The following is a 26,949-nucleotide window of genomic DNA, read 5'->3' on the forward strand; positions in this document are numbered from 1 at the left end:
TTATGATAAAACGAGTTGAAATGCACGAATTCAAGTTGAAAAACGAGTGGCGAAGCTATGAAACGTGTTTTTTATGCTATTTTTTGTAATTCGGGTTTTTATCCTTTTTTTTCTCAAAAATAAAATAAATTTTGACAATGTAGGGAAATAGGTATGTAGCAGTTGGTAACACCGTAACACTTGAAAATAGAAATTTGAATTGACAATTAGAAACTGTCAAAACACAAAATGTATTCACCTGACAAAAACGTTTCATGTACAACTCCCAAAATAAGAGAAATTGCTCAAAGTTCAATGTTCTCATCATTGTGGACCTTGTATTCAATGCTAAGAACATTGTCACATTGACAACTAGAAAAATTAATGACCCAATGTCACCAACTTGAACTGGTTCCATAAAATGTTACTAAAATCTCATTACAGCATCGGATGCTGTAAGGAGTCTCATTACACTACTCATTTGAGTACTGTTATAGCTTTCATTACCGTCGCGAATTACAAAAAAATTGTTTCAAAACGGGACTGATTTTAGTTAATACATTTATGTGGATGATAAACCACAACAAAAAACAACAAATAGAAATTTTTACCTGCAGATAAAAATCCTTGTTTTTATAATTCCTCAATTTTTAACTCTCCAACTTAAAAGTTTTGTTTTAACTTTTAATGATGATAAAACTGTTCCTTGAGCTTTTGCAACAATGAAAGTGAACAAAAATTGTTTCAAGACGGGACTGATTTTAATTAATACATTAATAAATTTAAATATGTTAAAGGATTGTTTTTAAGATTATCTTTTTTGTTTGTACAGCATAAGACAATACCAGAAAGAGAGGCAAGATCTATAGTAATGCAAGTGGTGTCGGCCCTCAAGTACCTGAACGAAATTAAACCGCCCGTTATCCATTACGACCTTAAACCGGGCAACATCCTGTTAACAGAGGGCAATGTTTGCGGTGAAATCAAAATCACCGATTTCGGATTAAGTAAAGTGATGGATGAGGAAAATTACAATCCAGATCATGGGATGGATTTAACATCACAAGGAGCTGGAACATACTGGTACATTTTTATTCTAATCGCGTTAAAACTAAAATAAATAAATAAATAAAATGATGAAAAAAAATCACCGAAATTTATGATATAATGATTAAACTTTTTATCATGCACTACCAACTGATTTTAATAATTTAAATATAATTTAATAGTTTAATATTGTTGGGATATATGATTAAATGAGCTTTATTTATAGGTACTTGCCGCCGGAGTGTTTTGTGGTGGGTAAAAATCCTCCAAAAATATCTTCGAAGGTCGACGTGTGGAGCGTTGGTGTGATATTTTACCAGTGTCTGTATGGGAAGAAACCGTTTGGCCATAATCAATCGCAAGCGACCATACTTGAGGAAAACACCATTTTAAAAGCGACGGAAGTTCAGTTTGCCAATAAACCCGCTGTGACTAACGAAGCTAAAGTAAGTAGACTTCAAATAAATAAAGATATCACCGTTTTTATTCCAATAATATCGGTATTTTCTATTTTTTCTAATATAACTTACAGTTTTGTTCAGATATCATACATTGACACTTCAGTATGCAGTATGATGATAAATCATTTATTACCTGACAATGATTTTTAGCATATTTTAAGGGGTGATGTAACGCATGATTAAGGCTAAAGTGTTTGGTGAATTGGATAAGATTCTGAATGTTTTTCTCTATTTTTGAAAGACCAATTAGCCCTATATTTTTTGTTACCATTATTGTTGATTACACTTGCTAATAGATCCTTCCTATTTTAGGATGACTTTTGATTTTTTTTAAACTCATTGTTCTAGTGACTATTGAGGCTGTGATTCTTAATGATAAATATTCTTCAAATAAAGTAACAGATTGTGCTGAATTGACTGCTATTAATAAAATAGCTCTTTGTACCAGAGTAACACCTATCAGGTTCAAGAATGAAACACTGTAATGTGTTGAATGTGAATCTAATAATGATTATTAAGAATTATTTATTTGCCAGAACGATTAAAGATGGCACAATAAGAAAACATTCAAATTAAACCTGTAATGAAGATACTGCATAAGATTTGGAGTACAATTAGTAGTGGTTCCTACTCGCATGCATGTCACAATATCAAAATTGCACACCAAGATCATTTCGTTACAAGAAAATAAAGGGTACTCATTGAACAAATGTTGCACAAGTGGAAGATAAAGTAAGAAATGTTAAAATACAAACAACAAATATTATTTAAAATAATTCTAATATTTGTTGCAAATTATTTATTAATAAGCAGTATTAACCAACAGGAATCTCCAATTACATACCAATCATAAAATTATAATTCTATCAGCACACCATCACTTAAATTGTTAGTTAATTGAATTAATTGGTCTCTGTTAATCGCAACCACGTAATACATATAATTAAACCATGATTCATAATAAGTAAATTCAGATGGATTCAAGTGGCAAGGTTTACTTTTTATTTTAGTGTTCAAACCTGCGATATTTTGATAATACAAAGATAACATTCTACTTGAACACTGGTTATTCCGCAAAATGTGGAATCCATCAGAGGTAAAATGTTATTAATTGGAGATTTAACGTTCATATACAAATCATTACAAATTATATCAAGCAAAATTTAAAAAAAAATGAACATGACGGTGAAGCAACATGAAATTTTACAATAATCTGAGTATCATGAGTTGTCTCCTTCTGTTAAGAAAGGGTTAAATTTTTCTTTGTATCAGTATATCATAATAATTTTCTTCATGGTCAACAAATTACATATAGTATTGGAAATCCCATTATTAAACTTCCTCCTTGCCAACAGCTCCACAAGGCTTAAGATTCACTTATTAATTTAAAATGTTATAGTACTATATACTTAAAATTAAACCCGAATATTGCAATATATAAAAGTAAAGTTAGCAAATGTAAATTTATTCGCTAAATTTTATGAATTTTATAAAAAATCTCATTAAATTTCGTGATTTCATTTAAAATCAAATCACTCTTTAGTTTCTTTGTTTAATAATTTCGAACTCCTCTATCAGGTCTAGTTACTAGGACTTGTTTTTTCTCTTTATTAATTGTATATTGGCAATATTAGATTATGGTTCTTCGCTTTCAGATGTCTATAAAATGTAGAAGAGGTCTTAGTTAGATGTTGTTTGGTTCTAATTTTCAAATTTCGTCCGGTCTGTCCAATATAACTTTGAACAGTCCTCACATGTAATTTTGTAAAGTCCACTAAGTTCTAGATTGTCAAATTTGTGGTTATTCTTTATCAATAAGAAGTGTCCTAGCTTTCTGTTTGAAGTAAATGCTCAAAAGTAAATAAATGAAATAAATAAAGTAAATATGGTAACATAATAAAATGTTGAGGAATTTTATAATGAGGATATATGATATTGTTAATTTTTCTGTTATATACACTAAAATAAACATTCTGCATGTCCTGTTTATTAAAACCATTATTGTATCTAATCTAAAAAGAAGGTTTAATGACAGTCACATATAGCTTTGTAAAATTCCATGAGAGAGTTTTGTCTAGGATTACTCCTAGATATTTGACTAATCATTGGTGGTGATTCCCTCAAATCTGACAGCATTGATAGCACAATATCAGTGCTTATAATGTCTTCTTCAGCCCATTGGTAGGACATAAGATATCATGCATTCATTGTTGATTTATATTGTATGAATTTGTTTTTAAAAATAAATTTTCCCTAATTTTATGAGTTTAATGATGACAAAATTTCACCATTTATATGAAAAATATAACCTTGATTATATATTTTTATTCATGCACTACCAACTGACGAATCGTTACAACGAAATTAATTTTTTCTTTTTAAATTTGTTAACTATTAAAATGTTTTTTTGTTTGTTTATTTTCATAGAGTTTTATTCGAAGCTGTTTGGCATATAGAAAAGAGGATCGAATCGACGTATTATCATTGGCAAAACATGAATACCTACAACCACCAATGCCTAAACATTCGAGGTTAACGTCGAGCGTTCAACAGCAACAAGCCGCTCAACAACAACAAGCGGCAGCGGTCGCGCAACAACAGGGCCAGTTTACGAGCCCTCAACCGGGGACAACGTTTTCAACGGGACTATTCGGTGGTATGAACGCTTCTTCGTCATCTTAGTGCAGTGCCGTCGTCGTCGCCAACACAACCAATCCAACCCCATCAGCCGTAATTGTGCCCCCCAGAAACAACAAACAGCCACCGCGATAACAGACGCAAACGGTGTGAGAAAAGTGAAAAATTCGCGACGACGATGAAAAAAGAAATAATGATTTAAATAAATAATTGTTGAGATCTTTTTATTTGGTGATGATGAAATGTGCGCGAGGTAAGATAAAAAAGATTTTTTTTAGAAAAACGAATTTTTTTTTGAAAGTGGGGTGAGAACTTGTATAAAAAATAATATTAAATTAAGAACTAATAAAATTAAAACAAAACTGTAATAAATAAACGGATAATTTATGAATTAAGAATTTTTTTGGTGGAGATACAAGAAAAAGGAAGAAGTTAATAAAAACGAGATGGAGCGAGCGGTGTGATATATATACATATATATATAAATATATAAATAGATATTGATGAAAATAAAGTTAAAAAGTAACAATTTTTCTCTCTCTACTATTAAAAAATTGGATTAAAAAAATGGAAAATGTTATTGAAATGATTAAATTTAAATAAAAAGAAAAACGGTTCTTATTGCTTGCTGCTTCCCTTGGATTTTTCATGAAATTTTTTTTCTGCCGTTTCTCAAAATGATGTGTAAAAATAAACTGAAAATAAATAACTCGGAGTGTAGGAAAAAATAATGTGTCTACAGTGCAGGCGAATCGATTAAAAAAAATAATTAAAATAATGCGAAAAATGGAGTAAATAGTCTTGTATGTTTCCTTTTTATAATAATAATATAAAAAGTGCATATATTATATATATAATAGTATATATAGATATCGATAAGTTATTATTTTATGAAGTGACCTTGCTTTGTAACATATAGTGTGTACTTTTCCCCTCCTATGTCAAAAAAAAATCCAAAACCTTTTTTTCGATTATTTTTTTCCTAATTATTGTTATTATTATTATTTCCACACACCAAAATATAAAAATTAAACATGCGCCGTCTTTTTCTAAGTCATCACATTCTTCAGCGCAATAAAACGTTGTTTTCCATTTAATGATTAATTTTTTTTCTTTGTAAAAATCAAAAAGTTGTTGGAGTTACTTAAATTATAACTTTACAGAAATAAAATATCTTTAAATTTACACTTTGAACCATCATAGTATTTTTTTTCTTAAAAAAAAACATTCCAAAACCAAAAACTGAAATGTTCTAAAAAAGGAAGTGATTTTTTTGTGTAAATTTAAAGAAATTTGTTGTAACTCATCTTTTTAGTCGAAAATGTTACGTTATACTAAAAAATACGCTTATACATCTTATTTAAACTTTTAAATTATTTCGATTTAACCCTTTAATGCATATTTTTTTTAATTTCGACTCAATCTTTAAATTTTTAAGAAATAAATAATCTAATTTTTGTTATTTTTTGAGTTCTTAAATAAAAAAAAGAATGTTCAATTTGTTCCTTTAATTTTTAAATCGACTTTTTTAAAGTGCTAAAAAGGGTTAAAAACACAAAAACGTCTTTTAAATAAAGAAAATAACGATATAAATTATACAAAAAAAAACCTTTTCATTTTTGTCGCTTTGTAAATATTCTTAATTATTATTATTATTAAAAAAAGATGAAAAAATACGTTGTAGCATTCTCGCCAAGACGAAAAAAATGACCTGTTGTAAACGATTCCCAAAAGAATAATAAAAGAATTAAAAAAAAAACCAACCAATTGTAAATTTTAAAAAAGAATCTTAAGTAAAGAAAAAAAATTAAAAATTAGTCTTGAGTTTTTAATTTAAAAGAAGAAGCATTTTAAAACGATGTAAAACATTTTTCCGAACCCGAAATTAACCGGAAATCGGAAGTTGTAAAGTTTTAACGATAGTTTCTAGTGGTATATTAAAAAAAGATAAAAACTATGACGCATCTTATTTTTTGGATTTTTTTCAACGAAATAAATTTTCTTGTTAAAAACGTCTCAGGTTATTTTACTATTTTCACTTTATAATAAAATAATTTCTTATTGACTTAGAAGAATTATTTAATAAATTGGAGAATCAAAACCAATTTGATAGAAAGAATTTAAAAATAATTTCCTTCTTTTTTCGTTTCGTTTGTTTAAGATAATTGTGATATAATAAATTAAAAAGAATATTTTCTTTTGCGAATATGTTACGATCAATTCTTTTTACTTACTCCTTTTTTTATAATCGCCTGAGTTTGTTTAAGTCTCGTTTCCAATAATACAATTTTTTGTATTTATATTTAAAAAGAAAATATCAACGTAAGAGTTGTATCAACCTAACTACTGTTTTTTTTTTTATTTTTACTCTTCCTTATAATTATTATTATTATTATATTAATTATTATTACAATTATTATTATTCAACTATTATTTTTATTATTTTTATTTTATCTTTGGTAATTGTCTACCAACTTATTGTAAATATTATTAATTAATTGTGTATTTTTTGACCCCAAAATAACGGAGAGTACACAGTAAAAAAATTTAAATACGTTTTCTTTTCTATTTATTTTTTTTTTTCGAAAAATATAATTATTAATCTTTTTTTAATTCGTACCTTTTTAATAATTTAAAACCTAATCGACAAATCCAATCCAAATATTAATATTAGCTTTCCTAGAAAAATCAAAAATTCATTAAAATCACTTTATTTTCGAAAACATTCGGATTTAAATCTGCGTCCATTAAGCCGGTCTAGTGTTAGTTCTAGTACTAATGTTAACTCTGGTTTTAGTTGTTATTCAGCGTTGCATTGTTTGATATTTTTATTGAACTAAAAGTAGAACTAACACTAGAACTAGAAACATTCGGGTTTAGCCGTCTTAAGAGACGCAAGGCTAATCCTGAATGTTCCTAGTTCTAGGTCTAGTGTTAGTTCTAGAGCTTGTGTTAGCTCTAGTTTTAGTTGTTATCTAGCGTTTAGTGTTAATTCCAGAATTGCACTAGCACTATCACTAGAACTAACACAAGACTTAGAACTAGAATAATTCGGGTTTAGCCGTCTTGAGAGACGTGCGGCTAAACCCGAATGATTCTAGTTCTAAGTCTAGTGTTAATTCCAGAATTGCACTAGCACTATCACTAGAACTAACAAGATTTATAAGTAGAATCATTCGGGTTTAGCCGTCTTGAGAGACGTGCGGCTAAATCCGAATGTTTCCAGTTTTCGGTCTAGTATTAATTCCAGAATTGCACTAGCGCCATCACTAGAACTAACACAAGAGCTAGAACTAGAATCATTCGGGTTTAGCCGTCTTGAGAGACGTGCGGCTAAATCCGAATGTTTCTAGTTCTCTATCTAGTGTTAATTCCAGAATTGCACTTGCACTATCACTAGAACTAACACAAGAGCTAGAACTAGAATCATTCTGGTGTACCCGTCTTGAGCGACGTGCGGCTACATCCGAATGATTCTAGTTCTAGGTCTAGTGTTAATTCTAGTTTTAATTGTTATTCAGCGCTAGATTGTTGTTTATTTTCATTGAACTAGAAGTAAAACTAACACTAGACCTAAAACTAGAAATATTCGGGTTTAACCGTCTTAAGAGACGAATGGCTAAACTCCAATATTTCCAGTTCTAGGTCTAGTGTTAATTCTAGTGATTGTGTTAGTGTTAATTCTAGTTAATTCTTCTTATGCAGCGTTAGATTGAACTCAGGGTTGGCAGGTTTAAATTACTAAATTTAACCCAATTGGTTTTTTCTCATGACTATCAATTTCAAAATGTCACGAAACATGTTCTTGTAAGTGTTAAGTATTTTCTAAATAATCATTTAGCAAATGTTCTACATAGAGAATCAGATGCACCAAAACTTATTATGCCAGCTGAAACTCGTTGGAATAGTTTACTGTTTTGCTCTGAAATAAAATTGATTATAATGTGCAAAGAAAAGTTCGCAATGTTATGTTAAAAAGAAATGTGAAAGATATGATTGCTACCTTAAAGCCAATTTCTGTAACACTTGATAAGATACAAAGCACTGAATCTTCTATCGTCAATTCTGTGATTTTGTGAACTCTGGGATGTTACGCAAGACGAAACCATTAGGAAAAAAATTATCGATAGGTATAACATGGCATTAGGATGAGCTCATTTTCTTGCATATATGTTGCATCCAAAACAACTTTTCTTTTGTCATTGATAATTAAGTTTTAAGCCAAAGCTTCTCCATTCATGGAGCAATTTTACAACGAATCTGCGATGACTCAAGTATCTGCAAGCGATCGATGCTGTTAATTCCGACTTTTTTTCCTATTATTGAGTAACTGCTCACTGCTCAATTGAGAATTTTTCTATGGTTTAGTGTTAGTTTTAGTTCAATAAAAATATAAAACAATCTAGCTACTCAATAACAATTAAAACTAATCGACATTTATTTATGCAGATTAGACACAAAATTATCCTTTAATAATGCAGGTTTATCATAGGTAATTAAACACTTCTCTATAAGTGGGCGCAAAGTTCTTCAAAATTAAAGTGATTTCAATTCATGCGTTTTTAATTTTCTTTAATATCAATGGAATATTTTTCTAGAAAAGCCAATATAAAGCCCGTACTCAAATTCCAATCGTATGCCATATATTCTGAAGCTTTGTAATCCCATGAAAACACATGATAATAATTTTGACAATCTTCACCAATTCGTTTACCAAACCACGATGCACAAATTCGTTATTGGGCTAAACTTGAATGTTGTGTCTTCAGACAGGGTTGGTCCGTCATAGTGACACATAGATTGTATCGTGCTTGAATAAAGGTTATATTATAATTTTTGAATGTTTTAAATAAGGCTCATAATAGGAAAGCAAAATCTTGGTCGAATTTAGCCGTGCGTCCCTTTCACAGTTTAAAGAAGTGCAAATAGTAGTACCTCAGTGAAGTGTGTTTGGACATCTACAATATGCTTTGTATACCAACAATATACCAAACATACATCAGATAACCCTGGCATAGCATTGTTAGGAGTGAAACTAAACGTGTGCTTCTAGTCAAGTATTGCAGATACTTAGTACTAGACTAGTAGATAGAGTATGTGAATGGACTAAATGATGAAAACGATTAACGGTCAAGGAAGAAGTTAAAAGGTACATAAAAAAGCACGCAGAACAGTTTTACCTACATGAAAATGCTAAAGTACTCGAACTACTGATGTAAGTTGTAAGCTAACACCTAAGATAACCTTTTTACCCACCGTATAAAATTCATTTTGAAACTATCACTTATTTTTTGAATAATCTTGTGATCTTATCCCATATGGGATACGATTGGAATTTGAGTACGGACTTTATATTGGCGTTCCTAGAAAAATATTCCATTGATATTAAAAAAAATTAAAAACTCATTAAAATCACTTTTTCGCCCACTTGTGGAGAAGTGTTTAATTACCTATTGATGAACCGGTTAAATACATCGTTAAAGGATAATTTTTTCGTCTAACCAGCATAAATAAATGCCGATTCGCACAAATTAACACAACACTTCACTATAAACATTCAAACAAGTTACTTTACTTAGGTAATTTGGTGTGTTTAGGTACTAAAAATGTTAAGTCATAAAACCGAAAATAAATCCCAATATAAATGGGATATCGTTTGGTTAAATGTGATTGGAATCGCTTATCTTCATTTAGTGGCTATTTATGGGTTGTACGCAACGTTATTTCATGCTTCTTGGAAAACTAATCTTCATGGTAAGTCACCTTAATTTTTTAAAATTTAATATAATTTAATTTTCTTTTGTAGCTTTTTACGTAGCATTAATCGGAAGTTTAGGAATAACAGCCGGATGCCACCGTTATTGGTGCCATAAATCGTACAAAGCGAAACTTCCATTACGACTTATACTTCTATATTTTAACTCGTCGTTCTTTCAAAATTGCATTTATGTTTGGGTGCGAGACCATCGCGTTCATCATAAATTTTCCGAAACCGATGCGGATCCTCACAACTCAGCCAGAGGATTATTTTTTAGCCACATGGGTTGGCTGATGGTTAAAAAACACCCGGACGTTCTTGAAAAAGGAAAATCAGTACCCATGGACGATTTAAAAAACGACCCAATCGTGATGTTCCAAAAAAAATATTATTTCGTTTTAATGCCGATGTTTTGTTTCATCTTGCCGACGTTAATCCCGTGGTATTTTTGGAACGAAGATTTGAAAACTGCGTTTTACGTCACCATGTTTCGTTATTGCTATACAATTAATCTTACTTGGTGTTTAAATAGTTTTTGTCATACGATTGGATATCGACCTTATGATAAGTAAGAAAATATTTTTTAATATAATTCAAAAAATTGATTTTAAGAATATTTTAAAACTAAACTAAACTATATCGTGAGTTCAAAAAATCATTGGAAACTCACCATTTTAAGTTGATTTTATGTTCTTTCCAGTTTTTCTCTTTAATGTATATTTTGCCTTTATAATTTCCATCCTTTCTGTACAACCTCATCTGTCTTTTGGTTGGTATCTTTCTGTATCAAGTTGTTATCAGTCTTTATCTCTATATTTAGATTCTCTGTTCAATCTCTATTTAATATGTTTAAGTCTCCTTTCTTTCTTTTTGGTCCCTGTTCAGTTTTTTCTTCTAACCTCAGCCTGTCCAGACTTCTATTATGTATCAGCTTTTGGACCTAAAATGTGAGAATGAAATTTTATAAAAAATTGCGAATCTAATGTTTTTATTGCTACAACTTCTTTGCATAAGCTTATGACTGTGTATTTTGTATATTGAACAACTTCAGGGTAATGTCATCTTGAGTGGACCGCCTGAAACATTTTTATGATGTGACAGTCGAAGTGTGAAACTAATAGTGTTAACAACAGTGCATCCCAAAACCATCAATCCATATAAAAAAGAGTCGAAATGAACAGACGTGATTCTGTGTACAAATGAGCATAAAGTCATCATAATTTTATACATGATTGTAAGTAATAATTCTTTGGAAAACATGTCGGTGGCACCCTCAGAATTTCGTGCCTTTTTGTTGCCTTGAGTGGACCACCTTTCGTAACCTTGATTGGATCGCCTATGTTTATTTCATTTTTAGTGCTAAATTACCATTTTTATGGATATAAATTGACATTAAACTGGTTTTACTTATTTTTCACTGAAAGGAGCCAGACGATTTGGAAATGTTTGCTTGGAAACAGTTACTGATCATGATTGCGTGATCACCATTGACTTCTAACAAAGTCAGAATGTCTTATGTTAATGTATTATGGATGATGCTACTCATGGTGCGGTTGGATTTGCCAACAGCTCTTTTCTTGCTCGATAATTCTTCAAAGAAGCCATTCACGATGCAGAATGGTGTGGTGCTAAGATGGATAAAAGTTGTCTTCACTTACAAATATTGTGATACTGATAACGACTGTAATTCTGATGCTGCATAAGCATACATTTTGTTTGTGTATATGAGGGAAAACATTTACATGAAACAAACTTCAATAACTTTTGCAGTTTTTTAGCTTTTTATAGCTTTTTCTACATTTTGAAATGTTTCACAGATAGTCTACTCTTTTCACATTTTCTTTTTGCAAAAAATTTTATTTTTTTTAGCAAGATAGAAGTTTTTTTCTGCCAAATAACAAATCTAAGATCTTATACGATAAGATGATATAAACTAAATATTGATTATACAGGGTGTGTCAAATATGATTTGATATTTTCAGAAATACTTTTTTTATACAACCATATGATTTGATATGTTCATCGCATAGAAGGATTTATCATCCATGAAAATAATATATGCATCCCATTTAAAATAACATTGTTGGTTGTCATAGCAACCAGACATTTGACACACTACATTCAACATAAATTATTTGTATAGATTATAATAAACTAGAACTAACACTAGATCTAGAACTAGAAACATTCGGGATTAGCCGTCTTAAGAGACACACGCCTAAACACGAATGTTTCTAGTTCTAAGTTTTGTGTAAGTTTGACGTCACGAACGGTCCGTTGAGGTGTGATTCAACCGTCCATGATTAAAAACGTCAAATTTCCAAAACACCAACTTATAAACAAAACTAATAGTTTAGATTTATATAAAAAGAAAATTTTAATCATTTTTTTATTTTAGAAATATGAAAGCCGTACAAAATAACTTATTGGGTCCATTAACAATTGGTGAAGGTTGGCATAATTATCATCACGTATTTCCATGGGATTACAAAGCTTCAGAATATATGGGATACGGTTGGAATTTGAGTACGGGCTTTATCGATTTAATGGCGAAAATTGGTTGGGCGTACGATTTAAAGTCGGTTTCAAAGGAAATGATAGAAAAAAGAATGTTACGAACCGGAGATGGGTCTTTAGCTATTAATGGAAAGAAACAAATTGGCGCCGAAACTAAATGTTACGAGAGTTATTTGTGGGGTTGGGACGACGTCGATATGATTCCAGAGGAAAAGAAAGATACCACCCGATTATTTCAGCATAATTAAAACAAGATTTTTTTTGTATTGCTTTTTTATCAATAAATTTATTTAATTTGTTGTAAATGAACCTTTTCTTTTACGTAGATAGTGAAATTAGTTGAAAATTATACGTTGCGTGTTCACTTTGCATGTTTTTGGTAACGTGTGCTGCTGTAACATGCATGATGACAAGTTGCAATCCAAAAACAGGTGATTTCGCTATTAAATCTGTTAATTTCCGTGAAATTTGAAATTCAAAAATATTTTTTTAACCGTATTTTATGAAGTAATAACTTTTACAACAATTATAAGAATTAATATGTAAACGTTTGTTGTGGGGGAATTCACAAGGTTTAAAAATCCTAAGAACACTAACAATATATTTTTTAAATTTATGAGTACTTAATAATTCTAACAATATAACAAATTTTATTTTGTAATTGTATTTCTTATCTAACCCAACATATTTCTTTCTTTATTCATAACTTTTAACGGACGTCTTTGTTATTATTAAAGGATTTTTTTTAAGTGGGGTCACCCGATTACGAATGTTTTAATAATTACCCGCTACCGAATTGATTATCAACGCATGCATATATGTATATATATATATATATAGTGTACTATATAAGAGTATATATAAATTTTTGGCGTGTTGAAGGTGTTAAACTTAGCAAGTAGTGTCAGTTGCGACGATAGCGTATCGTTCAACAGTCGAAAAAATAATAATAATACGTCATGTCTTAGATATTATGAGTAGGACAACACCCATTCGTAAAATATTTTTATTAAACCTTGGTTATGTGGTTACCGAAACATTCGGTTCGCGATGTTTCCAAAGTGTACATTAATCAAAATCAATGGGAAATTCGCTCAAACACTTGCTGCTGTAACAGGTTGGTTAATTTTAATCTTTTGACTCTTTAAATTAATAAATCTAAATAAATAATTTTTTTGTTGTTTCAAAAAAAATCATTTTAATTAGCTTATTATTTTGCTTATTTATTTCACACCACGATTAAAATTAACTTCTTCCGACACTCAACTGACGTAAAGTCAAATTTTGAGATTATTTTGTTATTTAGTAACCATAAATCAGATTTAATTTGATGTAAAAAAAAATTCATTGCTTAATCTACAAAAAAATGCAAACACGAATTTTTTAAAGATGATTAATACCACATTTAACTAACTTTATCGTACCTTTTTAAATTTTTAGTGAACTTATTTATAATAGCCGATGGAATGCACTATGGTTGGTCATCGCCGATAATTCCAAAATTAAAATCGGCGGATCCACAAATACCATTAGATAAGACTTCAATAACAATACTAGAAACAATGTATTTAATCGGTGGTTTAGCTGGATTACCAGCTACAATGTATCTAACCGACATATTAGGAAGAAAAATCGCTATTTTATCAGCAAGTGTATTAAATTTGCTTTCCTGGATTTTAATAGCATGCACAACAAACATCTATGTTTTGTATATAGCAAGATTTTTAGCGGGAATGACAGCGGATATGGGTTTTGTATCAATACCGATGTACACAGCTGAAATATCAGATAAAAATATTCGTGGAGCTTTAACTGGATTTGTTTTGGTCGCAACAATCTTAGGAGTTATCATAATGTACAGCGCAGGGCCGTTTTTAACAATTTCCGAATCCGCATTAATTGGAGCCGGGTTAAATGTAATGTCGATAGGAACGTTTAGTTTTTTACCCGAATCTCCGTATTATTTACTAAAAAATAACGATGAAGAAAAAGGTAGGAAATCGTTAAAATTGTTTCGAAGGAATTCAAATGTTGAACAAGAATTGGACGAGATTAGGATTGCCGTTGAACGTCAACGATCTGAAAGAGGAAAATTTATCGAATTAATTGCGAATAAAGGTAATCGAAAAGCAATGATAATAATAACAGTATTAAGTGCAACGTTACATTTCGGTGGAATGAGTGTTATTACAATGAACTTGAACGAAATATTTTCGGAAGCTGAAGAATTTTTGTCGCCGGAAGCATCAAGTATAATTTGTTCGATAGTAATGTTAATCGGAGTTATTATAGCGTTAAGATTAGTCGATAAATTTGGTAGAAAAATACTTTTGTTTACTTCTTGTGTATTAACAGGTTTATCTTTAACATTATTAGCAACTTATTTTGTTTTAAAAGATAACAAATATCATTACAACATCCATTGGATACCGTTGTTTGCTGTTATTTGTTATTCCGTTTTTTTAAGAATTGGAATATGCCTGGTTCCTTTGGTTATGAATGCAGAAATTTTTCCATTAAACGTTAAATCTAAAGGTATGACGTACGGTGATTTTATCGGTATAATAAGTGGTATTATTTGTATCTATATTTATCAAGAATTAACTCATAGATTCGGAATTTATTATCCCTTGTATATTTTCGCTACCTGTTGTATGTTGACTGCCTTTTTTACCGTTTTTTTTATACCCGAAACGAAAGGAAAAACTTTAGAAGAAATTCAAATGATTTTAAGGGGGGAAAAATTAAAGGGATCCGAAGAAATTAAAGACGTTAATGTATAATTTATTTTAATTTTTTTATGGTTTTATATATTTAAATAATATAATTAATAAATAATTCAAAAAATATCTTATTTTTATTAACTCAACTCAACACTAAGAAAATTATGGTCTTCCAACCATTTTTTTCGACGTATTCGAAGTCATCCACGATTATTCCTTTTGATAGAAGAGAAGTCAGCCGCCCCAAGTACCACGAACAAAACTTGTGGCAACCAACGTTTTTGAAATCAGAAATAAGAAGTAACAGAAATAAGTATCACGAGTAGAGTTGATATAAGAAATAATCTCGGCCGATTTCGAAGACGTGTTGCTCCAAAAAGCCAGGAAACAGCTCCTCGCAAATGGCGATTGTCGAATTGACCGAATGTGACAGCGTTTAGTCTTGCTGAGGAATGAATCATTCTTGGCCAAAGTGTTCCGGTACTCACAACTCCACAAGTCAGTTTTTAGTTAAATATGTCGAGTTTGGACCCATTTTAAAGGATTTTTTATGAAGTTGACAAATATGTCAAAATTAAAAGTTGAAAGATCGAACTTTTTGGTTTTTTGCGATAAATGCACCAAGTTTGGACTCACTTTAAAGGTTATTTTATGAAGATTACGGATATAATAATAAAATTAAAGTTGACATTGACATCTGAAAGTTTTTTTCATGACAAAACCCGACTGTTTCTAGTTCTAGGTCTTGTGTTAGTTCTAGTGATAGTGTAAAACTAGAACTAACACTAGATCTAGAAATATTCGGGTTTAGCCGTGCGTCTTCAGACTTTTCTAAGTTCTTGTCTAAGACGCCCGGCTAAACCTAAAACTTTCTAGTTCTAGGTCTAGTGTTCTTGTACATTTTAATTGATCTAAAACTATTTTTTTTTTGATTTAATCCACTTACCTTGCTTATAATTTCATCCATTTACCCATTTTGAATTAAATACAACCTTTAAATCCAATTAAATATGTGTTTGTCACTAAAAAAACTTAAATTCAACGTCAATTTTGACAAGCGACTGCAATATTTGGATCTTAATCACCATGGTAACCGAGACATGTTGGATAACCTTAAAATAATAAAATTTTATACCGATTTTTTTATCAATTCTAACTTAATTTTTATTAATTTTAAAACAATTCGAATTCTTTAGGATTATCTCGCATTCATAACAAATTCGTTAATTCTAGTTAATTTAAATCGATTCTAATTAAGAGAAATAAATTAAAAATATCTCTTTTTGATTTAATCCACTTACCTTGTTTATAATACCCTAGATAAACCAATTTTGAGTTAAATACAGCCTTTTCAACCAATTAAATAACAGTTTTCCCGTAAAAAACTCAAAATTTAAAAAATAAAAATTTTACTTCATTTTTAACAAGCACCTGCAATATTTGGATCTTAATCACCATGGTAACCGAGTCAAGTTGGGTAACCTAACAATAATAAAATTATAACCGTTAATATTTCGCTTTATATTTTAATATTTTTTAAATTTTCTTTTCTTTTCTTTTATATTTTTGTTGGATAACCTTATACAGTATGTTTATTCAACGGACTTTGGATACAACCCATACTAACATAATACGGTACTTGATTGGCATTTGATTTTAAAGTACGCCATCTATGAGGCACATTTCAGTTTATCTTTCATTTAAGCCTTTGTTTATAACTTAGTTATTACTTTTGCGATTGAATAACAGATGTCACTTTAATATTTAAAACGATAATGTAAAGTACAAAATAAAAATTTATTAATTTATTGCGGTTTATAATTAATTATGTACTTATATAAAAATAAAATAAAATCACAATAAAAAATATTTACAAATGTGAAATACCTATAAAAATCATTTTTTAAAAGAACTGAAAACTAATGCCAGAAAAAGAAAAAGAATACATTGAGAAAATAAAAAGATGTGCAATTGTAAAGAGAAAAGCGGAAAAGCGTCCGTGAAATTCGTAATTTAATTGGCAATGGGGCGACTTTATTTTCGTGTTCGACGCGGCGCTGTCTCTCGTTCGCTTTCTTTCGCCTTTAAATTCTCAAACGAGACAATCCCGGCTAACTTTCCCGTAGGAATTCCCATTTCGAGCTCGTCGAAATCGCCGTAATCTCGCCAAGTTTACTTTCTCGGGCAATCAACGCCCGGAGGACTTGAAAAAGTACACGTGAAGACGTGTCGAAAAGAAACTCTCGAAACTAAATCAAAAACTGTTACCACGATTAAGATTTAAAATAAACAAACAACCAAAATTAAGAACTATCTTTAAGTAAATACAACTTACAACATGTATGTATTTATTGTATATGTACGAATTCCACTTATACATCTGTTACTGGTGTAGTTGTTGTTCTGAAGGACTTTAATCGAACATTAGGTATGCACTATTGACAATACCTCGCTACTCAAAATACACCGAATAGGTTGTATGGGTAAAACAGGGTTGGAATAGTTCACGGAATTCTATTGAAGTAGGCTTAGGGATGCATTGATTCGAATCAATCGTTCTGATAATTATTAAACACTTTGTGTCGACGCAGCGAGAAATAACTCTCATCTATATCTCTCCTCAAACCGTTTATATTGAAACTGGGTTAGCTTATCCGCAGCAATTACGACACATATACACTACGCTAATAATTACTGGACGTATAAGGCTTTATCCCTAAATATACATGGAATATCTCTGCGAAGTGTTAATTGAAATATTGATATAATGTTACGAGAGGGTTATGATAATAACTAAAATGTACCAACACACTAATAATTAAAGCTAAGTCAATAACTTCACGGTTTCTTCTTTTGTACTTGTTTAGAGGTGTCGTCGTCGTTCGGAATTGCAGCGTGCCGATCAATAATTAATTACAATGCGCAATATTGGACTGGCCCCAGGGTTTGTGCACTTCCCGGAAGCTGTTCTGTTCGGTCCCGATTTATCCTACTACGTGAAATCTATACACCACATAGCGTATAATTTTCTTGTATTGATTAATCGTACCAAAAGAAAGCTATTAATATGATACTAATTTGATAATCTAAAAAAAAACATTATCATTATGCAACATTAAAATCAGTGGAGGATGACGCAAGTTTCTCTCCCCGCCTACACTATGTCCATGGCATGTGAATTAAACCGAGGTCCATTCTACGAAGCACACCCGTGACACAATGGACACGTACACGTGTGCCACCGCCGCCGAAATATTGATTGACACGGTATGTGACAAGGGCTGGACCGAGCTGCGGAACCTGTATGAACGCTTTTGTTTAAATTTTATCCCCAGTTAACATAGGTTCACAACGAATTACAAAACAAAACTTGAAATGTTATTTCTCAAGACGGGATATGTTTTCGAGTACTATGGAAATCGGAATAATCCGATTATCCGATATAAATTTGCCGCAGAAGTTCCAATAAAATTGAACGCCCTTTCTGCTTTAAAAGTGGATGTCGCGATAGACATGAATCGCCGATTGATAGGGTAATGAAATTTTGCAGGTATGATGCAGATCGTGGACTCCACCTAACAATAATTGGGGAATTACCTCATTACAATGTTATCGGAAATCCATTAGTTTCAAAGCCCGGAGGACGTTATTCGTCGATTACGGACTCATTACACACACGATTCAAATCTAAAATCACGGTCTATGTAATATTATAATTGAATTATTTGTTTTTAAATCAGAAATAGTTTAATTTCCATTTCATTAACCTTGCTTCGTGTAATATGGTAACATGGTAATATGGCAATATGGTAATATGGTAATGAAGATGAATTATTAAGAATCCAAGCCAATATACTTCAGTTTTGGCGTATTTGTGGGGGACAAATCCAATAAGTTTGCTTTCTCACTTGATACTATTCTAATCATTTTGAATTTTTAAATGTAACACCTTGTATATAGTTTTATAATTAGAATTTATGTTTCAATACGAATTCAATCAAATTTTAAATGCAGCCCAACTGTATTATAACTAATTTAAACAACTAAATTGCTAAAATACATAACGTCTACTTCATTAAGCGTTCATTATGTTGTGTTGTTAATTTAACAGTACTCTCATCGATGCAGTACGGAAATTAATCGTGATTTATTGATAACTCGTTGCCTTAACTCTGCAACACTTTCATGATTAGTTTCATAAACTCGACTTTTTAAGGATTCTCGATAAAAGTAGTCTTAGGATTGAGATTAGGTGACTCATCCAATATTAGTAATCCATTATCCTGCAAATGCTTTAGATAACGCCGAACTTTTTTAACAGCCAAAATGAGCTGTAATTTAGACTTATTGAATCAACTACATACCTAAGTAGTATCAGCTGTTAAATTTCCTTCGATAAAGAAAGTTCCAATTAACTGATACTTAACCATCTAAGTTCTATATCTTGTATTATTGCATAATACGAAGGTGCACAGCTCGACGGCCCGATCGTGACGTCACGCATGGCTAGTTCTAGTTCAATAAATAAACTACGTGTCAAAAAAATTGCAACACTTCGAAAGAGCTGAATCAAAAAGCTGAAATTTATACAAGTAATTAAAAAAAAAATACCAACAATTTATGTCAATAAAATGTTACATCCCACGATTGTTTATGCACTGTTTAATTCTGCGAGGCATGTTCTGAAATATCTTATAGAATCTCATCCCAGGCTTGCTGTAGATAACGATGAAGTTCCTGCAAGGTGTTTGCTGCTTGAGCGAGCAGGCCAGGGTACTTCTTGTACTTCTTCTTCGTGTAGGAAGTTCTGACACATGTGGGCGATATGAGGTCGGGCGTTATCCTGTTGGAACATGAATGTTACTGCTTCCAATAAATCACCCAACACTTATTATTAATAACATTTACTCTTTTATATTCAGTTTTGAATAAATATTTGAATATACGTTTCGTGCTTTGGTTAAAAATGGGGAAATGATAAAAATTTCAGATCTTTGTTTCTAAATATCTGTTGAATATTTTGTGTACATAGATTTAAATAAAAATTGAATTACAAACCGTGGAATGAGTTTCCTCTGAGATTCATCGAAAATCTTCTCACGAATCCCTTACGTGACCACCATTGGAGATTAAGTTTTCGAACGTAATGGAACTAAATTTGGGCTATATTCTTCTGTGGGGTGGCTGCTATCGATTAGGGTAAATGGGTGAAAGTGAAATCGTGCTCCCCTACTCCCAAGGAATTCCAATTGGGTACTAGGAAGCTATTATGTAGTAAATCCATTTAAGAAGAACATAATCGTTTGAGGAGATAATACTTTTAAAATGACTTTTTTTTGGGTCATGTTCCTGAATATCGTCACCATATCGGATTTACATAAAAAATCTCGCCCTTTCAGTTGGAAGCACGTCTTTCCAAGAGGACGACCCACAATCCAGCGGGGTTTTAGTAACTCCCCAAGGTTTCAACGCGTTCCTCTTCTCTTACCCTTTTCGGGGGATAAACCACCCTCTGCCCAAAGCGACGAGTAATTAGAAAGCGCCACCGGGAGACGTATAGCGTTCACTTCAAAGAGGGATTTTTCGACGAGAATGATGTTTTATTCGAATATAGGTGGGGAGTGTTTCCCTCGTCTCTTCAACCCCCCCACGTAGAACGGTGTTCTGTTCGGACCAGCGCAACAATCTCTCTAGTATCCAGGTCACAGCATGCAACTGCATACAACTCAATACATTTACGAGATGGTTGGGGTAGGTTCTAGTTTTTCTCGTTTGACCTAATGATTAAATTTGTTAAACACGATCCCACATCGATTCTCAGAAAAGAATCAAATTTTTTTTTGATTTTTGATATTTAGCAGAAATTTTAGAGCAATCAACGTTTCCCCACTTACACCTAATAACGGTGATTTTCATCCCTTCCTTGCCCAACATTCCCTTTGGTGCCCCACTCGTTTTCTCTCTTTGGAGGTTGTGAAGGCGAAGTTCGGCATTGAAGTGACGTAACGGAAAGGGGAAGCGAGAAACGATTTGTCACAGATGGGGGGAGATGAAGTGTAGGGGGGGGGGAGCTCTTTTCCGTGTAATCTCGCTAATTAGTGGGGCGGCAAATTGCGAATAGTTGGGAAATTCTTGACTTGACGCACTTTGTTTCGGGAATTTTAACACCGTCGACGTCGCGTCGTTGTAGATGCTGTTGTGCACTCACCATTTATTTTCTTGTCACTCTACCTTTTTCGCTTAATTCTTTCTTAATTTTATTCGAAATATGTTAGAAACGTTTTTGTGGGATTCACCGAATTGACATACATCGATATAGGTACTTTTTTCGCGTGAAATGAATTTCTTAATTGGATAGCAAGCGGTTCGCTCGAATGGTGAAAGGCCTGCCTTTACACTAATGAGATTGCCATCCAATTTGCGTTTTACGTCGGAAAGACCGACGACAGGGTGGCTTTTTTTGTCTTAAAAAAAGTTCTTTATCCCTCTAACTAACCCCTCGGTGTGTTGAAGGTTCTCTTCGATTGGAGACGACCACAGTGGATCGGGAATAATGAGGTAGCGCGTACTTTATTCAAAAATCGATTCAATACGATCACATTGTCACTTTGAAACTACTTCGATCCTAAAAAAAAAATTATCTATCAATAGAGTTATTTCAATCAAATTCATGAACTTTCTTGGTTACGTTAACAACTAAGTAATATTATTATTATTATTATTGCACGATACTTTATAAGCAAGATTACTTTATTTTGAACTGTATTAGGGATACCTAATCTACCAGGGAGATGAACAGATCCTAATAAACTTCTTTATGCTTAAAGCAACATATCAATACTACTAATAATCACTAAACTGTAATAATATAACAGTTTTAGGGATAACTACGGGAGATCTTAGGAATGACGCTGAAGAGTACGGCACTACATCGAGAATAGTTACATTTTCCGAGAATTTATTGAAGAACTATTGAAGGCAACAAAAGGTAGGAGGTAATAGGAGCTGGTAGAATAGGTGGTGATGGTAGAATATTGTGATTGGAAGAAGGTAACAGAAGTAAGCAGGTGGTAGATAGAAACTAGATGGTGGCCAGAAAATGATAAAATAACATCTGGTATTGATATGTTAAGAGTTTGTAGATAATAGTAGCTCATAGGAAATGGCAGAAGAGAGGAAGTATCGTATGGCAGAAAGTATATCCTACAAGAAAGCTTGCAAACGGCAAAATTTAGCAGAAGTATGGATGGAAGAAACGAATGGAGATAAGAAGATGATAAAAACAACCCGAAAGAACTCTAGTAACACCTCTGGCATAAAACCCACACTCAATTTTTGAGTCTCTTGCTACACGTGTCGTTTTGATACTGTCCCATACCGCATATTTTGCTTATTGATAAATTAAGTCAAAAAAGAGCTGCATCGCTGAAGATGATGTTTCGCCACAATGTGGATTGATTTTTAATTGAAGCATTTACAAGTTGCAAACATCTCTTCATCAAGTCTGGAATCTCCGCATACCAAAATAGATAATCCCAAATTTTGTATCCTACTTAGGAGTAATTTAGGCATCTACAGATTTTTATTCCATTTAGTATCATAACAAATGTAGCAAACTTGAATCGCAATACACATCTAGTACCGAAGATTGGAGTTCTGAAGAGACCTTTTTAACAATTGCACTTACATTGATTCCAAATCTAGATTAAACTTCCTTTCATTATCTTTTAAAAGTTTTCCTTTTTAACCATAATTTTTTTTTACATTCACATCTAACTTGTTGAACAATATCTATTATTGCTACTACATATTACTTCCACCTAGAACGTAGTTGGAGAACAACTTACAACAAAGACGCCGAAACTGAGGGTTACTCTGAAAAGTTCTACCCCAATAAGGTTTGTACGGCGCAAGCCCGTTGCTGGCGTCACGACGCCAGTGTCGCGGCGTTTGTGACGGTGATAGGACGCGCGCGACGTCGCATCGACGATGGAGCACGCTTTGGAAGGCTACCGCCAATGCTGCTGCTATTGCCGCCGCTCTTGTTATCAACGCCGTTACGGTTTTCGATCGGCGTTAAAAGCCGCGTGTTGAAGGCGTCTGGAAACGTCCGACGCGCCACATTATGCTCTGCTTGTAAAAGAAAATAGTAACTGACCTTAGCGCGCGCGGTTTGCAGTTAGTTGCCGAAAGAGAGAAAGATAGAGAAGTTCGGGCGAACTAGCTAGAAATAAAAAAATAAGAAAAACAAACGAAAGAAGTATGTTGGTGGTGTTTCATCTTGCTCTTTTTGGCTCCCTTACAACAGGTAAGTCTTTGAAGTTTTTATTCATCAATAAGTTCAAAATTTTTGAAAACCTTTTAGGCATAAATACATATACTTGAATAGCTCATGTATGATTAAAAAACTAGTCTAACAATTTGAAAGTTGTAAATTTGATAAACTGAGAATCATGCTCGAGCATTTTAAAGCTTCTTGTGAAGCTTTAACAGGTAAACGCGATTTATATTCATGTTCTTGGGGGCGGCATCCGTGAAAAATGGCGTCGTTCTAAGCGGCAACCTGATTTATTATACAAATTTTAGACCGCCTCGCTAAGTTTGCTTAAGTTTTGTATTGTTCGCAACGCGTTTAAACATTTACAAATAAAATCAATACTAATTTTCATCTTAATTTATTATCTCTTGATGTTAACGTTGTCTCAAAAGACTCGGCGGTGTGGCTAAATAGTTAGGGATGTATGTAAAAAGGAAAAACTCATTTGCATTAACCTAAAAGCACACCGTTGTATTCAATTACACTCTAACAGGTTCCCATCCAGTGGGAGAAGAGTAAGTTGGTAATGTACGCGGCCGATTTACCATACAAGAGTTTCCCCGAAAGCTTGAAACTTTTGGAGATTAGGATGCGCAGCTTTCTCGCTTTTCTTGCAAACGAAAAACTTTTCTCGCATCTCGATTTTATCGTTGTGCAAAAGATTTTAGATTTACAACATTTTTTCGATGAACGAAAAAAACTTGTCGTAATTAACATTTTGGGACTCCTAGAACTAATTTAATATCGAAACTGTTATATGAGTTCTTGGTTGGATGTTGTGTCTTCTCGAATGGTACTACAATTACCAACCTATATTAACAGGAGTTCTCAGCTTAAACGCAAGCGATAAGAGAAGTTGTGCGACCTGCTCCCAACCGATATCAAGAGGTTAATTACCACGAAGGATGGAGGGTGTAAGGTAATCTTGAAGCATCACGTTTTCTTGTTATTGCTTCATGTATAGATACGTAGTTATTATCTAATGATTAATATGGGTTTTATTAATATAAGAAAATAAGAAATTTATAGAAGTTTTTCAGAGACGAGATAAGTTCCAATTTGCACTTTAATGCCGCTTGGTTTAGTTCAACACCCAATAAGTTGTGTTTCTATCCTTGCATGTGTCTAAACACCAGTGTTAGCTGTTGTCCAAAGATTAAAATATTTGCTATGTAGGTACAGAAGTTCTATGAAAGTTTCCATTTTCTGAACAGTTGTGGTTTCTTTTGTACATGTAATTGACTTTCATTGAAAATACATCTCAATTCTGTTCTTTCACTTTTCGTATTCTGTTCATACAGATAGGTACCATTTCATTTGATCTCTACCAATGCATTAAATTGCATCTCGATTTTAACTTTGCGGTTTCCATTATTCTCGCTGCCATGTTCCATTTCACTGCATGTATTCGATGGGTGATCAGCATCTAGAATTTCACTGCACACTGACGTTCTTTGTATAGTCCTGCAATTTCGCCCGTGTGAAGTAACATCGTTGTATGGCGACTTATTTTTTTCATTTGAAAACGTTTTGTTGTGAGTTGTTCGTTAAACAATGGCATAGACTGAACCCAACCCAAGAACTTCAAGCATAACTTTCAAGCGTTAGATTGTTGTATATTTACCATTGAACTAAAACTAGAACTAACACTAGATCTAGAACTAGAAACATTCGGGTTTAGCCGTCTTGAGAGACGTGCGGCTAAATCCGAATGTTTCTAGTTCTCGGTCTAGTGTTAGTTCTAGTATTGCACTAGCACTATCACTAGAACTAACACAAAACCTAGAACTAGAATCATTCGGGTTTAGCCGTCTTGAGAGACGTGCGGCTAAATCCGCATGTTTCTAGTTCTCGGTCTAGTGTTAGTTCTAGTATTGCACTATCACTAGAACTAACACAAGACCTAGAACTACAATTATTCGGGTTTGGCCGTCTTGAGAGACGTGCGGCTAAATCCGCATGTTTCTAGTTCTAAGTCTAGTGTTAGTTCTAGTTTTAATTGTTATTCAGCGTTGTATATTTTTCATTGAACTAACCAAAACTCTATATTTTATAAAATATAGAAAACAAAATCAAAATTTGAATTTTTTTGGATTTAAAATTGAGAGTCTTTTCTTGTTAGTTGAACCAGAAACTTATTTAGTATACTCGTGTTTTAGTGAACGTGTGGTCAGAGTGGCGCAACGCGAGCCCAGGTGAATTATGAACAGTAGGGAAGACTTAACTCTCCGGAAAGACTCACCTGGCCCAGATACGAAGGAGACGTTGCTCTTCAAACACGGGTTTTCCCTCAATTAATTCAGGATTATTCCCCCGGTCGACCGAAGCTCGGTTTCGAGGGTTAAATGACGGCATTAAGAATTTATCCTTAACCTCTCGTCATATTTAAACGCAATTCTATCAAAAAAAAAAAAACATATATATTAATTATGTTGTTTTAGACGATTCTTACGTTTAAATTTGAAAATCATTGAAATTGTTTTTTTCGTTTTAAAAGAGGAAGGAGACTTCCACCTTCCGTTTCGTAATTTCCGGTGCGAATTTCGTGACGATCGCCTTTCTGATTTCACGTCACCAACTAGAAGTCGTCCCGGCTTAAAGTAGAAGGGACGGACCGAGTCGACGCCGCCGGTCAACACCGCAACGAAGGAGGCTAGATGCTGCTGGTACTGCCGCGGTAGCTGATTAGTATTGAATCTGGCTGATGACACGCCCGGTCGATATTTGCGCGCTGAATATGAAATGTGGTGGAGGCGTCGTCGGTGCATTTTGTCGTTCGTTGTCTCCTCCTCTCCTCTTAACCGGGGTGAATGGCATCCGAGAAAGAATGATGACGGTGAAAAATTAATGCTAAGAAAAATGGGAATATAATTTAAAGTTTGACTTTTATCTTTATTGTCTAGGTTTTTGCTTCCTTTCAAAGTGATATGTCGAGTCTGCTGCGAAGTTTACTCGAATCTCGTCGGTAAACAAGCATTGCTTGAGGAGATGTCTAGAACCTATCCCTTATATTTGTTTATTTCTTGAACGACCTGAAAGGTTTCTTGTGTTCAAGCCAACTATTTCCAGTCCATCATAAAAACATTTTTTGTTGTTGGTTGTCATCTACACACTCCTAAATAATTCCATAACTCTTCGCGAATATTCGATTTCGAAGCTGATCATCATATAAACTAGTTTTTTTTTGTTGTTGGGGAGGTGGGATAGAGGCGAAGGGATTGGAATTGGTGGTTCTGCCGACGACGAAACGGAACGCATTGTCGATAAAGTGATGCAAATGGACCCTCCGCAGCTACTTCGTCCGCACACAATAGCGCAATCTACGATTTCCATCCATTCCGTGTACTCTCCATATCTGCCTCCAACCTCAAGGAACTTCAAGATGCTACCGACATTGAAATCGTACATCCCTTCTCACCAAGTTTCACAACGTTCGTCTTGACGGTTAAAATTAATATCCGAGGTGGGTGCGAATTTTTCAGCGCTCCTCGAAATTGTAGTTGGGAGAAT

The 26,949-nt window shown here is 32.8% G+C and overlaps 4 protein-coding genes and 1 long non-coding RNA gene across 24 annotated transcripts in view; 4 read left to right on the top strand and 1 right to left on the bottom strand.

The window, feature by feature from the left end:
• The window catches only part of LOC111427342 (Tousled-like kinase), a 49,307-nt gene extending 42,627 nt beyond the window's left edge, over positions 1-6,680 (top strand). For all 8 annotated transcript variants that reach the window (XM_023062441.2, XM_023062444.2, XM_023062450.2 and 5 more), the window contains 3 exons: positions 812-1,062; positions 1,253-1,472; positions 3,915-6,680. In XM_023062441.2, coding sequence (XP_022918209.1) covers positions 812-1,062; positions 1,253-1,472; positions 3,915-4,169 — 726 coding nt within the window. In that variant the 3' untranslated portion in view covers positions 4,170-6,680. The remainder of the gene's footprint in view (positions 1-811; positions 1,063-1,252; positions 1,473-3,914) is intronic.
• Positions 6,681-9,644: 2,964 nt separating this feature from the next.
• Positions 9,645-12,698, top strand: LOC111427464 (acyl-CoA Delta-9 desaturase-like). The gene is made up of 3 exons (XM_023062624.2): positions 9,645-9,878; positions 9,931-10,450; positions 12,281-12,698. The coding sequence occupies exons 1-3, from the start codon at positions 9,731-9,733 to the stop codon at positions 12,645-12,647; spliced, it is 1,035 nt and encodes a 344-aa protein (XP_022918392.1). The 5' UTR covers positions 9,645-9,730; the 3' UTR covers positions 12,648-12,698.
• The window catches only part of LOC111427465 (uncharacterized), a 37,545-nt gene continuing 20,948 nt past the window's right edge, over positions 10,353-26,949 (bottom strand). For 2 of the 12 annotated variants that reach the window (XR_011639662.1, XR_011639657.1), the window contains 2 exons: positions 16,424-25,836; positions 16,000-16,234 (listed from right to left, as the gene is read on the bottom strand). This is a non-coding gene — a long non-coding RNA (uncharacterized lncRNA). The other 10 variants (XR_011639668.1, XR_011639665.1, XR_011639659.1 and 7 more) reach the window with 9 other exon arrangements.
• LOC111427463 (trehalose transporter 1-like protein) lies at positions 13,257-15,230 on the top strand. The gene is made up of 2 exons (XM_023062623.2): positions 13,257-13,516; positions 13,840-15,230. The coding sequence occupies exons 1-2, from the start codon at positions 13,450-13,452 to the stop codon at positions 15,180-15,182; spliced, it is 1,410 nt and encodes a 469-aa protein (XP_022918391.2). The 5' UTR covers positions 13,257-13,449; the 3' UTR covers positions 15,183-15,230.
• Positions 23,361-26,949, top strand: part of LOC111427462 (Down syndrome cell adhesion molecule 2) — a 52,053-nt gene continuing 48,464 nt past the window's right edge. For both annotated transcript variants that reach the window (XM_023062618.2, XM_023062620.2), the window contains exon 1: positions 23,361-23,430. In XM_023062618.2, coding sequence (XP_022918386.1) covers positions 23,385-23,430 — 46 coding nt within the window. In that variant the 5' untranslated portion in view covers positions 23,361-23,384. The remainder of the gene's footprint in view (positions 23,431-26,949) is intronic.

The sequence above is a fragment of the Onthophagus taurus genome, chromosome 2 (assembly GCF_036711975.1).
Source record: "Onthophagus taurus isolate NC chromosome 2, IU_Otau_3.0, whole genome shotgun sequence".
Lineage (NCBI taxonomy): Eukaryota > Metazoa > Arthropoda > Insecta > Coleoptera > Scarabaeidae > Onthophagus > Onthophagus taurus.

Excerpts from the sequence above, each read along its gene's own strand:
- LOC111427463 (XM_023062623.2), top strand. The coding sequence starts at position 13,450 with ATGTTTCCAAAGTGTACATTAATCAAAATCAATGGGAAATTCGCTCAA. Across the intron at positions 13,517-13,839 it reads AACACTTGCTGCTGTAACAG|TGAACTTATTTATAATAGCC; the intron begins GTTGGTTAATTT and ends TTAAATTTTTAG.
- LOC111427464 (XM_023062624.2), top strand. The coding sequence starts at position 9,731 with ATGTTAAGTCATAAAACCGAAAATAAATCCCAATATAAATGGGATATC. Across the intron at positions 9,879-9,930 it reads TTGGAAAACTAATCTTCATG|CTTTTTACGTAGCATTAATC; the intron begins GTAAGTCACCTT and ends TTTCTTTTGTAG. Across the intron at positions 10,451-12,280 it reads GGATATCGACCTTATGATAA|AAATATGAAAGCCGTACAAA; the intron begins GTAAGAAAATAT and ends TTTTTATTTTAG.